This window comes from Rhipicephalus microplus, chromosome 9 (assembly GCF_043290135.1).
Source record: "Rhipicephalus microplus isolate Deutch F79 chromosome 9, USDA_Rmic, whole genome shotgun sequence".
In the NCBI taxonomy this organism is placed as follows: domain Eukaryota; kingdom Metazoa; phylum Arthropoda; class Arachnida; order Ixodida; family Ixodidae; genus Rhipicephalus; species Rhipicephalus microplus.
In genome coordinates this window covers 74172425-74187015 of record NC_134708.1, presented here as the reverse complement: position 1 = coordinate 74187015, position 14591 = coordinate 74172425, and the positions used below count along the sequence as shown (strand labels likewise).

The window sequence follows — 14591 nt, the reverse complement described above, 5'->3', positions numbered from 1 at the left end:
CGAACGACGAGAACGCCATTCCCAAATCAGTCAATGGCTGTCACCAGAACCGTATATTCTTTCTTGGCTGTGACAAGTTATTTTTGAGCTTGTAGTGTCATTGCCGAGGGAAGAAAGCAATTTTTAGCTTTGAAAATTTATTGTGAATTATAGGCTGCGTTCTACATTACAGTATTTGCCTCGCGTGTTCTCGGTAGCCTCGACTACCAATCGGCAGCTTTTTCTGACCATGTTCAGCATTGCAGGGCCCCTTTTAAACTTGAAGAGGTGCTTTGCGGCACAGCTAATTTTGCCTGGGTAGGTGCTTTCACGGTTTAGCATTTCTACATTGCAGTGAAAACATATTTACAGGCGGTGACTTGCAGACTAATATACGCCTGTTCGTTCATTGCGAACACTTCGAAAATATTCGATAATTTAAATTCGAATAGCAGTGAATTCGGATACTCAACTATTCGTTCGAATATTTGCAGAAGCCTACAGTATGCAGCTGTGTCCGCAGGTTTGACTAAGCTACAGCTGACAATGGATTGGCGTGCGCTAGATTGCAGCATTTGTGGTTTCGAGGGCGCAGCAGCTGTGGCGCGGTGGGTTTAAGGGTACGGAAACAACCAAAATGGCGGCGCCAATAGTCACTTCGCATGACTTGACTCTGCGGTAGCTGTGCTTAGCGGTAAAAAGTCTGGAAAATCGAATGGCGAAATCTACAAACGTCCGGAATTTCGGACTTTTTAATACATTGACTTTACCAGGCCCTTGACAGTGCCACGGATGAGTCCGGGAGATCAGGTATGTCCGGAATTTCGGATGGGTACTGTAGATGTCTGCCACCAACCTGTCAGTCGTTGTTGTAAAGTTCTTTAAAAATGCTGGTTATCAAATATTTGATAACTCGTATGGAATACATATTGTGGTGTGTAGATGGCATTGTATGCAATTCTAAATGGCGGTGATAAATGTAAAATGTGCTGGTTTAGTATTATTCTTATTGTCAGAATAGATGTATGCTACATTCTTTTTTTGACGTTAGATGCGTGTTGAATTTCTTTGTTTGTTATTGTTAGTGTAATTTTTATGCTTTGCTTTTTAACATTCCAAAAGTTGATCAGTATTCAGTGTTGGTGTCTAAATATCGCCTGAAAGCAGTAGCATATCTCAGCATTTCTTTCTTACACTCTGTCTGCTTCAAACGGCATGGTAACCTTAATTTTTCATAGCCAAACCTTGAGGTTTGTAATGGAGTTTGGTGACAATTGGGACAAAAAGTGTGAAAGGCCTTCACAACGAATTTGCTCGCAGAAAGGGCTGGAAAAGATTGCTCTCATCGACACCAACCACGAGGCCCGAAACGTGATGAGCAACACTGCCACCGTCCCTACAAACTGCTCTGAGGCCTTCACGGCACTGGGCGATCAGCTGTTCCCGTCACCCGAGTTCCGTTACTACTCATCGTCGAAGCAGCGGGCCGAACTGCTCAAGGAAAACGTGGAGGATCAGATTCGGTGGGTGCTTTTTTTGTACAATTGCACAAGTAAACTTTTGAAGGTGCATGACGCAGTGGACGTTTTTAAATGGCTCAAAACGCAGTCTGCATATTAGTGCCGGCTTTCTGAGTGGGCAGCTAGCAGTTATTGAATTTAATTCTGCTGCATTTTGCTACAGAAAATCACTTTGTTGAAGACAAGCAGGCAAAGAACTTTATTAGTATCCGGGGGCGGCGCTCAGCCCCCCCCCTTAAGGGGTGACACCAGTGGGCCACTCTTACGACGGGACGTGTAGGTTAAACTCCACGGCCATGTCGCGGGCCCGCTTGATGGCGCTAAGCTGGTCTCCTTTGTCGTGGCTTGTGCGAAGATAGTTCCAGTCCGCCTCCGTAGAGGGAGACTCGCTGCTTTCGCGCAACGCAGGGCATTGCCACAGCAGGTGTAACAGAGTACATTTAGAGTGACTACAGAGCAGGCACCCCGGATCCACGCCATCCATGTACTTGAAGTAATTTAAAGGCGATGCATACGCCTTCGTCTGTAAGAGTCGTAGAGTGATGGACTGGGGTCTTGTTAAGTGTGGGTGCAGGAGTGGGTACTTCCGCCTCTCCAACTGGTAGTGTTTGCAAATTTCATGAAAGCTTAACAACGGGTCTCTGAAATAACACATAACACCCTCAGTCTGAGTGGCTCTCCCCGGCATGAAATGTGAGACCTCTCGCCCGGGAGTGAGCCAACTCGTTGGCATTAAGGATGGTTCTGTGTACGTGTAGGCGAGCGTATGCCGGGAACCAAATTATGCTCTTCTTGTCTGACCAATTGGTAGCAGAGAGAACGTGCGTGGCTCCCCGCAGGGGCACCTGCGCAAGTAGGCGTTTGGTGTGTAGCGACACCACGGACCCGAGCTAACGGGGGAGTTTTGACTCCCTCCCACGCCTAGCCGTGTGTGGCTTTGACGTGTCCGGGGAAAAGGGGATCCTGGGGGTTGAGCTGACGCTGGGTGATTGGACCTTTAAGGCCCCCCGGCAGAGGCAACACACAACTTTGGCCCTGGCTTCACGTAGACGGCACCCCCGGATTGAACCGCCTGTGGGGAATCGGCAGTCGCCTTTTCCTGTCTCCCCCTCACATCTTCGTCTTTTCTCTTACTTTAAATCTTTCCTGTCCTCTACTCTCTTCCGTTGACTTCTGTGTTTCCTGGCGGCAAGGGTTAACCCTGTGTGGCTATCCTACCTTGGATACACAATATTCGGTTATAGTGGCGGTGTACAGCTGGCGTCTGCAGGTTTTGTGCTTACAGACCCTGCAGCGTCCCCTTGTAGGACTCCATGGTGGGTGGCTGGCGCCGCTGCCGAAAATAAACCTTTTCTTATGGAAAGTTCCTTCTCCCCACTCCCTGATCGCCCTCAGAAAAGAGGGCGCACCGATGAAGTATTCCAGTTTTTTGGTCACCAGAGAGTATTCTTTCCCCGATTCCACGTTATCCACGCTGACACACCCGGCAAAGCTGTGAGAAGAATTTCACATTTTCTTGTTTCGAAGTCTTTGACAGAAATCTTTGGCCCAGGATATAAAGCATCGAGAATGGCAAGTGGTGACCTCCTGTTGGAGCTCCGCGACCAGAAACAGTATGAAAAATTGTCTAATCTAGTGAAATTTGGAGATACCAAACCCACTCCCTGATCGCCCTCAGAAAAGAGGGCGCACCGATGAAGTATTCCAGTTTTTTGGTCACCAGAGAGTATTCTTTCCCTGATTCCACGTTATCCACGCTGACACACCCGGCAAACCAGTGAGAACAATTTCACCTTTTCTTGTTTCGAAGTCTTTGACAGAAATCTTTGGCCCAGGATATAAAGCATCGAGAATGGAAAGTGGTGACCTCCTGTTGGAGCTCCGCGACCAGAAACAGTATGAAAAATGGTCTAATCTAGTGAAATTTGGAGATACCAAATTAATAGTAACCCCACACCGAACCATGAATACCATTTGTGGCGTTGTTTCAGATGATGACTTGTTAGGGCTGATGGAGGCTGAGCTTTTGGAGGGTTTTAGCGAACAGAATGTCATCAACGTGAAACGAATTAGGATGAGGCGTGATGGCAAAGAAATCCAGACTAAGCACCTGATACTTACTTTCAATTCAAGTGTACTGCCCGACTCCGTTGAGGCTGGGTACATCAAGCTTCGAGTGAGGCCATATATACCGAACACTCTCCGATGTTTCAAATGCCAGCGGTTCGGCCACAGTTCTTAGAACTGCCGAGACCGCCTAACTTGTGCGAAATGCAGTGCTGACGAACACACATATGATGCCTGTGAAAACTCTCCTCACTGTGCGAACTGTAACGGGGAGCATGCCGCATACTCACGGTCATGCCCAAGCTGGAAAAAAGAAAAGGAAATTGTCACAATTAAAGTAAAACAAAACATTTCATTTAGGGAGGCACGAAGGCAGGTGTCCTACCTGCCAGAAACCAGCTTTGCCGAGGTGGCGCGTCAGGGGGCAGCGCCACGACGGCCCCCGGCGCCTGTCTGGCACACGCGTAGTGAGCCAGCGGTGACGCTATCAGCCCCCTCGGCGGTTGCAGCCAGTGCTCCTCCGCCACCGAAGAAGGACCCACCAACCTCCGGGCTGGGGGCCGCGAAGGCCTTGTTTTTAGAGGCGAGGCCCTCAAAACAACTGCAGCGCTCGCAAGAGCGCTTGTCCAGTGCCTCGCTAGAGGCAATGGACACAACTCCGAGCTTGAGGGCGCAGCAAGCGCCTAAGGATCAGCGCGACTCCGTCGACCGATCCAAAAAAGAAAAATCTCGTGTCACGGCCCCTGGAAAGGGTCCGTGAGCTAATTTTCCATCCTTGAGCACACAGCACAAAACACATGTAAAATGGACACGCACATTTTACAGTGGAATTTGAGAGGACTTCTTCATAACCTCGATGATATTAGAGAACTCCTTTATAAACATACTCCAAAGGTGCTGTGTGTTCAGGAAACACATCTCAAGTCCACACAAATAAACTTTCTAAAGCAATATGCCATCTTCCGCAAAGACCGTGACGACGCTGCCGCCTCGTCGGGCGGTGTCGCTATAATAGTTGATAAAGGTGTTGCCTGTAAGCAAATAAACCTCCGAACTTCTCTTGAGGCAGTTGCTGTCCGAGCAGTGCTGTTCGGGAAGCTACTAACAATTACTTCTATTTACATTCCTCCGTGCTATCAACTTTCGAAGACAGAATTTCAAAGTTTCATTGATGAACTTTCTCCGCCATATATAGTCGTTGGTAATCTAAATGCACATAATCCTCTATGGGGCGACTCCCGTTTGGATGCACGAGGACGCCTAATAGAACACTTTCTGTTTTCGTCAGGTGCATGTTTACTTAACAAAAAAGAATCAACATACTATAGCACTACGCACAACACATACTCTTCTGTAGACCTGAGTATTGTCACAAGTACACTGATTCCTTATCTGGAGTGGTCTGTTCTCAAGAACCCCTTTGGGAGTGACCACTTCCCGATAATGTTGAAGCTAACTAAAGAAGATACCTGCTCGCCTGACTTTTCTCGTTGGAACACCAAGTCAGCCAACTGAGAACTGTTCCGAAAAAACACATTTTTAGATGGAGAGGACATTGCTGATTTTAATATAGACGATGCTGTGGCATACCTAACAGATTTTATTATTGACGCCGCAGTGAAATGTATTAAGCAAACTAACGAAACGACTAATAAGCGTCGCATCCCATGGTGGAATGACGATTGTCGGAAAGCGCGAAATAGTCAAAATAAAGCTTGGAGATTACTCCGAAATTACCCAACGGATGAAAACCTTGTCAATTTCAAACAGGTGAAGTCACAAGCTAGAAGAACGCGTCGTCTTGCAAAGAAAGAAAGTTGGAATAGGTACATCTCTGGTATCAATTCTTACACCGACGAAACAAAGGTTTGGAATAGGGTAAACAAGTTAATGGGTCGGGAGTCGCACCCCCTACCCTTGATATATAGCCGAGGTGAGAGCCTAGAGGAGCAGACGGACTGCCTAGGCAAACACTTTGAATACGTCTCAAGTGCATCAAACTATACAGAAACGTTCTTAAAACTCAAAGAAGGCGAAGAGCGGCAGCCCCTTAAATGTAAACGTCCATCCAGTGAGACTTACAACTGCCCATTTACATTAGCTGAACTTAAGGCATCTCTTGCGTAATGCAACAACTCGGCGCCAGGTGTCGATCGTATAACATACGAAATGGTCAAGTACCTTCACCCGAAGCACTAAAAACACTCCTAACTCTCTTCAATATCATGTGGGCAGCTGGGTATATTTCATTGTCATGGAAAGAAGCTATAGTCATCCCAGTACTTAAACAAGGCAAAGATCCGTCCTTGGCCGCCAGCTACAGGCCAATAGCGCTAACAAGCTGTGTATGCAAACTATATGAAAATGATAAACCGGCGCTTAAGGGGGGAGGTGGCTTTGAAAAAAAACTTTTTTATTTGTTGACCTACAGCAATGAAATTTGGCATGCATACTCATAAGTGTCTAGAATAGGGAAATATGCAGTTTCATCATGATAGCTTCAGTAGTTCTCAAGTTACATAATGCTACACGATCCAATTACATGGTCTGCTCGTGGAAAGCCTAGCGCTGCAACAAAACATGCCAGGAAGCTGCGAATGATGTTGATCTTTACTCAAAAGAAAGCTACAGGGTATGACACTCTCGGAATTTTTTAATAAGTTCTCGTTTTTTTTTTTTAGAGATCATCATGGCTGCCGACACACATTGTCAGAAACAATGGCACGGACAAATCATCGTCTAGAAAAATAACAGGGCCACAAAACAGAAATTGAAGATTGCTGTACCCACAAGCAGTGTTCAGGGATTCAGGGGAAAAAAACAGAATCAAAATCGGTCCAGTCATTCTCGTGCTACTCTTTCCACGAGCAATGCACAATGTCCAAAACACACTTGTGAGAAAAAGCCTGTCGAAGTTTTTGACAGGTTTTTTTTCAATGAACTTTTTTGTTTCTCGTTGGATATTGATGAAAATTGGCACAGACACTAAGAATGACCTCACAGTGCTTTCATAAAAATTTTGAAGCGATACCACAAATACTTTACGAGAAACAAATTATTTCTTGACTGAACCATGTGGAGGGGCTGAGCATAATGTCAAAAAAAAAAAAAAAAACAGTATTGAGAAAGCTGCGTTTGAAGTTTCAACTTTTCTTTACGTCTCTAAGACACCTAAAAATTGTGATCTCAGGTTTGTCTTGTGATATTTGACTTCTTTTCATGAGTTACAAAGAACAAGTACGAATTTCAAACCAAGTTCTTTGTATGAAGGAGTGGTGTGATAAGTATGACAGAAAAGATTGTAATTGAATAAAACCATATACTGAAATTATAAAACATACTTTTTTGTGCTGAAGTTGTAATTAGCGTAATTAAGTACTTGATTACAAATATTCACTGAACTTTTTTTTATTTGGAGAGAAGTTTATTGCATCAGAAAAATGGATCACACCATGACGGCCTATGCCTTCTTTCCAAATAACAAAGTTGTGGGCAGAAGACTGGTGGCACGGGAATTTCTAGCAGTATAATTAATGACACGAAACGGGCATATAAAAATTCGTGCCCCTGATTCACACATGCTCTTTCGCCGCTCTAGCCGTGAAACGCATCATCATGCAGCCGGTCGCGGAAACTCTAATCTACAGCAATTCATTAACCTCGGAACATTCATAGACGTTCGTGGAGATATCAAGCACGGCTCCAAGCACGTCTGAATCGCATCACAAAAGCTTACTGACGGCACTCCATATGACCGTGGGGTGCGCGGCCGTGTGGACAGTGCAGCCGGCGCGTAATGCACTTGCCGGCGGCGTTCGATGACGATCCGCGAAATGTGTAACTACGAAGACAAAAAATCGGCACGCACTGCACTTGGCATCGCATTTTCGAATGACGACGCGCGAAACTGCTAGCCGCTGTTCCGAGCGATCCTTGGCAGTGAAGGGGGGGGGGGGGGGTGACGAGCTTGACTGTGTTGTCCGCTGCCGATGCGTAAAATGCCCGTACAATATTCGGAGGAGCTAGCGAGTGATGTGGTACATTCCTTGCGAAGAAGCACGTCACCAAAAGTGCGCTTGCGCGTCGTTCCTGCCCGCAGTCTCGCTGTCGGCGGAGTTAGGCCTAAAGCCGACTCCGATGACGCGCCGCACTCGTAGACCGCCGCGCGCCCGCTCGTAGTAATCTGATCGTGCATCCGGTGCGGCCACTCGTAGTAATCAGATTGTGCCGCCGCTTACAGCTTCGTTGCTTGCGAAGAAACACGTCGCCACGAATGCGCTAGCGGGTCGTTCCTGCCCGCAGTCGGCGGAGTTAGGGCTAAAGACGACTTCAATGACGCGCGGCGCTCGTAGACCGCGCTGACGCTCGTAATAACCTGATCGCGCATCCGCTTACTGCTCGTAACTAAAGCGTAGTTATATCTTAAGTGATTATCAAGCCGTGAACACGACACGAAGTGGCGATTTTCGAGAGCCATGTCCTCGCGACGCACAAGCAGCAGACGACGATCTCCCGGAGCGAGCATCGAGCCAATGGCGAGGCGAGCTGAGGCAACATGGCGGCCACGGCCAATCAAGGGCCTCAAAACGACCTTCAAACATTTGCTTTTTGCTCGCTTGTTGTTAAAGGGAGGAGCCAGCTGAGGCGGGAAAGTTAAACACGGAAAAATGCTCTTTCCGATGAGCCCAAGAAGCCGGCTCCCGGCCCAAGCATAGCGAAGCTATTATTTTTTGAAAATCGCCGTTTTCTCGCCATTTCCAGAAATATTTTTGCTACCTAGGTGGGTGAAACGAATTTTCCGAAGCACTTCTGCGCGGTTTTCAGTGTAGATATTTTGGAACCAGATAGAAAAAGGGTTCCAGAAACTGAAAACTTGAGTTTCAAAAAATCGATTTTTTTGCCATTTTTCGCGATCTCAAAGCCGCGTCCCCCCTTAATCCACTTTATAGAAAGTAACAGTATACTAGACCCCCTTCAGTGTGGTTTCAGAGAGGGGAGGTCGACAACAGACCACCTTGTTCGCATAGAGACGTACATCAGAGATGCATTTATTAATAGGCAGTTCGTACTTTCGGTATTCCTAGACTTAGAGAAGGCGTACGACACCACATGGCGATTCGGGATTCTCCGCAATCTTGTCACCATGGGCATCCGTGGGAACATGCTAAACACAATTAAAAGTTATTTGTCTAACCGAACCTTTCGCGTAAAAGTGGGAAATGCTCTCTCTAGAACTTTTACCCAAGAGACTGGTGTTCCGCAAGGGGGCGTGCTTAGTTGCACACTCTTTCTTGTAAAAATGAACTCCCTGCAGTCAGTCATTCCAAGCGCGATGTTTTATTCCGTGTATGTTGATGATGTGCAGATGAGTTTCAAATCATGCAATATGTCTATCTGCGAGCGACAAGTGCAGCTTGGGATGAGTAAATTCTCTAAATGGGCGGATGAAAATGGTTTCAAAATAAACACGAAGAAAAGTACTTGCATACTTTTTTCCAACAAATGAGGGGTAATGCCACTACCAAATGTTGCGATCAAGGGAGACCAACTCTCTGTGAGCAGCGAGCATAAATTCCTGGGAACCACTTTAGATTCTAAGCTGACATTTATTCCCCATATTAATTATGTCAAAATGAAATGTTTGAAAGCGATGAACGTCCTAAAACTCCTGTCACGTACAACATGGGGTAGTGATCGAAAGTGCCTCTTGAAGTTATACAAAAGCCTTGTCGGGTCGCGCCTTGATTATGCCTCTATAATTTATCATTCCGCAACGCCAAGTGCATTAAAAATCCTAGACCCCGTTCACCATCTGGGTATCCGACTTGCAACCGGTGCTTTCAGGACAAGTCCGATCCAGAGCCTCTATGTAGAGTCGAATCAGTGGTCACTTCACCTGCAGCGATCCTATAGCAGTTTCACATATTTTATAAAGGTACACGCAAACATCAAGCATTCATCTTATTCAACTATAAACGATATGACAGCTGCCACCCTCTTCCATAATCGCCCCACAGTGAGAAAGCCGTTCTCTTTGCGTGTGAGAAACTTAAGTGAGGAAATGGGTGTTCCGCTGCTACAACTTTGTCCTACGCCCACAGCGATACTTTTACCGCAGTGGCAGTGGCAGCTTATACACTGTGACACCTCATTTGTCAAGATCACTAAACACGCACCACAAGCACATAATAAAATGCATTTCCGAGAACTCCAGTCCAAGTACTCATGCGCAGAGTTTTATACCGACGCTTCTAAATCGCATGCAGGGGTGGCTTATGCAGCCGTCGGACCATCCTTCTCGGAATCTGGTGTGCTGCACCCGGAAACAAGTATATTTACGGCTGAGGGTTATGCACTATTGTCGGCTGTGAAGCATATATGGAAATCAAACATACAAAAAATCAATTATATTCACAGACTCATTAAGCGTCGTAAATGCATTAGGATCACTTTTCAGATTGAGAAATCCGGTAATAGTTGAGCTGTATTCCGTCCTATGTACTGCGTACATGTCCAACCAGCATGTTACTATTTGCTGTGTACCTGGCCATAGAAGCATCGAGGGCAATGTGTCAGCTGACGAAATGGCCACTACAATTATATTGCGCGCTATTAACCCCACCGCTACTGTCCCTGCAACAGACCTAAAACCCTTTTTACGTAAGAAACTGCGAAACCACTGGCAACGCTTGTGGGACACAGAAATAAATAATAAGCTTCACTCGATTAAGCCGCGGTTGGGTTACTGGCCCTCCGCTACAAGAACACGGCGAACTGATGTCCTATTCTGTCGCCTCGGAATAGGATACATTTATGGTACCCATAGCTTTCTGCTGACTGGCGATGAACCTCCTACTTGTGGTAGATGTGGTGAGAGGCTAACCGTCCTCCATGTCCTCCTGGAGTGCCCTGAAGCTGAAAGTGAGAGAAAGAAATATTTTGCTTTAGCATACCGCTATAATCTTCCTCTACATCCGATTATGTTTCTCGGTGAAGAGCCGCTTTTTGATGCAAAATCAGTTTTAAGCTTTTTAAAGGATGTAGTATTGAATGTTTTTAGCCCAACATTGAATGTTTTTAGCCCAACAGGTTCATAGCGCATCCTCTGTTCAGAGGATGCCGCTGTGGTAGCAGCTTTCAATGAACCCAGGCCTCCATGCTCTTGTTTTAAGGGCTCTGTCGAGGCACTGGTGCTCCATGCCAAGTTTTTATTTCACATACATATCACTTTTAAACCATTTGATGTTTCCATAGCACACATCATTTGTCATTGCCATAATTTTACTATATATATATATATATATTTTTATGCACCTACAGTGCCTGTTTTTAGGCCCATTTACAGCCACGTCACATCTGTTTTGTCTACACTGCACATTGCACAGTTCATTATCATCGCTCTGGCGCTCTTTGGCCACATCTGGCCCTTGCGCCAATAAACTCCACTAATCATCAGAACGTGCGTGGCTTCCCGACAAACTGAGCCCGTCATGAAGGCCCGTGCAGCTGCGCGCGAATCTGTGTAAATGACGGTGCCATCGGTGGCAGCGAGAGCTAGTGACACAGTGACCTGCTCTGCACAATCAGCATTTGAATTTAATAAAGTCATAGACAACAAGTGTTCACCTTTGAGTGTTGTAACTATCGTGTTCGACTAAAGTTCAATGTGCGGTGTTCCAAAATCAACATCAACGGTATTCCTTTTCTTTTTTCTTCCCCACTCGAAAGGAATATAGCAAGAAAAACAAGCTGTGCATGCATTTTGGACCTGATATTTGATCATTTTTGTGCAAGGAATGAAGCAGACTAATTGCATAATGATTAATTTTATTATGTGCTTATTAACATTAACTATAGAAACTCAAAGAAAACACTACATTACTTCATTTTCTTTCCTGGAATGTAATACTGAGTGCCCTGGAATCATGTCATTTCAATTTGATGCATTTGGAGATAGGGCATCATAATTATGCTGGCTGAAGTGCGTATTGTACCATATCTGGTACATATCATAGTAATGCCATACAACCTGTAACGGTAGTGTGTCTAATGATATTCATGTCTTTACAAGAGTGTTTGCATAACGTTTGTAAGTCGTACACATTTTTAGGCTCATTGTTTTTCACCAGCGTATGCTTAGCTGTGGAACAAAAAAATGGTAAGGGCAGATTCCACTTGAAGGAAAGCTTTTCTTAATCTGTACCTAGGGCAATTAAATTCTCTCTGTTTACATAGGTTTTTATAATGATTTGAAAATGTTATCAGTTTCATAAGTTTTGTAGTCTTTGTTTTGCAAATTGTGTAAATTATACCTTTTTCTTTACTCCCAGAATCCTGGCACTTTTTTTTTTTTTTGCAGAAAAAGCAATGAAAAGTGGGGGGGTGCGAGAATTACGCGGGGAAAATTTTCCACAAAAACATACGGAGCAAAAAGAAAAACAAAGTGCCTACAAAGTGGGATTCTCACGCCAGCGACTAACTGCAAGCTTTGAGAAGTACTGATCAAGACTTACCTTAAGAATAAAACCGCAGGTTCAACACAAAGCAACATTTATTTGAGACACAAAAGCCGCAAGCAAACCAGTCGAGCTCACATATAACGGCCCCACTTAAAACGAAATTTTGCTTAAAATGAACGATACCCGTGTGACCGTGGAAATATACATTATCTCAATGGCGAAAAATCACACTTACAATCGACGTCTCTGAGCCCTGCCGCGCTCCGACGACTTCCCGGGACACCACTTTCGACCACGGATAAGCCATTGGCGAGGTGCCCATAGATTCCTATTGTTAAACCGACCAACCGTCTGTCGCTCCGACTGCTGTTTTGTAATGCACCTCTCGGTCCTTTGTCCCGCATCCTCACTGACTTCTACAATTAGCGATTCGTTCCGCGTGCATGCTGACTGAGTGTACAGCCGGCGCAGGCTACTCTCTCAAGTAAGCTACCCGAACTACCCTCCCGCACTGCTCCTTCGCCAGTCTCCACTGCGCCCCTCAACCCCACTCTTAACCCTCTTTCTCCCCAAGAATCTATCTCCGCGACCCTGCTCTATCCTTTTTTTTTTTTTTTTTTCTGGCTAGAAACTACCCCAGAGAAGGTACACGCGTGCTTGTTTGTCTTATCCATGGAAGAAGGAAAAAACTTTCCTTACTCAGTGGTCTTATCACACGTGCGCCATGGGTGTGCTTCTTGCTCACTAGCTGTTAGTGTTCTGGTGTTCTGTGGTGGCGTGCGATCATGATGGCGGATGGTGGCACGAAGCAAAAAGCGCTAAACATTGCTACCTAGCGAGCCATTTTAACAGAGCTCTCTCAAGGTGTGAAAAACTGGAAGTTGGTTAAAAAGTACGGCATGAGCAAGTCAACCATATTGACGATCCAGAAAAACAAGAAAAAGATCATCAGCGTCGATGCCAACACGACAGAAAGCGCTTGCGGAGTGCTACCTTGTGGACGTGGAGGATGCGCTGCTGAAATGGTTCGTCGGAGCGCAGGCTCGGTACATTCCGGTAAGCGGTTCTATGATGCTGGCCAAAGTGATAAACTTTGTATTCTATTTGAACTTTCCCGACTTCTGCCCCGGAAATGGCTGGCTACATCGGTATAAAGTGCACCATGGCATTGTGCTCAAATCGATAGTTCGTGAGGTGGCCCCGGCAAGCGACCAAGACGTTGCCTCATGGCTGGAAGCAAATCGAGACACCATTTCCAGCTATGCAGAGCCAGACGTTTATAACGCAGACGAAACTGCGCTATTTTATGAGATGCTACCTGAAAAAACTCTCGCCATGAAAGGCGACATGTGCGCTGACGGCAAACATAGCAAAGTGCCTGTCACAGCACTTTTGTGGACTGATATGGATGGCAGCAATCGGTGCATGCCCTTTGTAATGGGCAAATCAAAGAAGCCACGTTGCTTTCAGGGATATGTGCCTGTTCGTTACAGACATACAGTCAAATACTGCTACAACGAAACTAAAGGGGCACGGCAAAAATTTTGTTGATGCGAAAATTTTGTTTCAGTGAAATAAAAAAAATTATAGCCGATATGAACTAGCAAAGCAAAGGAACGTTTATTCTCAAAAAAGTGTCCGCTGCTTTTTATTTCATCCCAACAGCGTCACGACGGGATTCTCAACCATGCATAGCGAGGCCATGGTGAAAAGCATGCTGAAACAATGACTGCAACCGCTTCCGTGAACGAACCAAACAGTTGCGTTAATATGTTAAACACCAGCAGCTGTCCCCGGTCAAAATACCGAAATGGCAGCAGGGTATCGTGGAGCGGTGACTTTTGCCTTATTTTATGTCATTCTTATCATCCATCACTCGCGGCTAGCTGAATTTGTTGATAATAAAGACGAAGAGCCGCTCTGATTAGGTATGGCCAAGCGCGAACAAAACGATAAGCACAGGAACAGAAAAAGGCATCGTTCTGCAGATGCACCCAGCAGCTGCGCGAAGGAAACTATGAACTAAGCAATTAAGCTTCAGCTTCGGATTGTCTGCGGCTATACCGTAAACCCAATCTTTAACATTTTGATGCATTTTCATAACCCCAAAAAATGTCGGCGAAGTCTAAAACGCGCGTTGGCAATACCAAGATATGGTGGCTTGAAGGAGAGGTGTCAGCATCATCCCGGCCGCCCCTTAAAAGGAGGCGTGCTGGTATTTCATTCGGCCGCAGAGCGGCGTGCAAGTCGCCACCGTGATCGGTCGAGAACGCTTGCCAGCCGCTAGCGCGGCACTTTTAGTAGCTTGCTCGTGTGCTCGCAAGCCGCAACGTCTGTGCTTTGCCTATTTGGACTTGTTCGGGATCAATACGTGCCATTGTGACCATGCAATAATTATGAGAAAACAGCAAAGACACTGCTTTGTACCTGGATGCAATGCGGGATATGCTTCGGCCCACAAACTAGGGAAGAGAGCGTCTCTTTTCTCTGCTACCGCCGACGATGAACGGCACAAGGCCTGGGAGCATACGATTCCTCGCGCTGGCAAATCACTGGAAAAGTACTG

General features: G+C 45.9%; 1 protein-coding gene across 2 annotated transcripts in view; it reads left to right on the top strand.

The window, feature by feature from the left end:
• The window catches only part of SMC6 (Structural maintenance of chromosomes 6), a 114719-nt gene that overhangs the window by 57148 nt on the left and 42980 nt on the right, over positions 1-14591 (top strand). For both annotated transcript variants that reach the window (XM_037415186.2, XM_075873845.1), the window contains exon 14: positions 1300-1502. In XM_037415186.2, coding sequence (XP_037271083.2) covers positions 1300-1502 — 203 coding nt within the window. The remainder of the gene's footprint in view (positions 1-1299; positions 1503-14591) is intronic.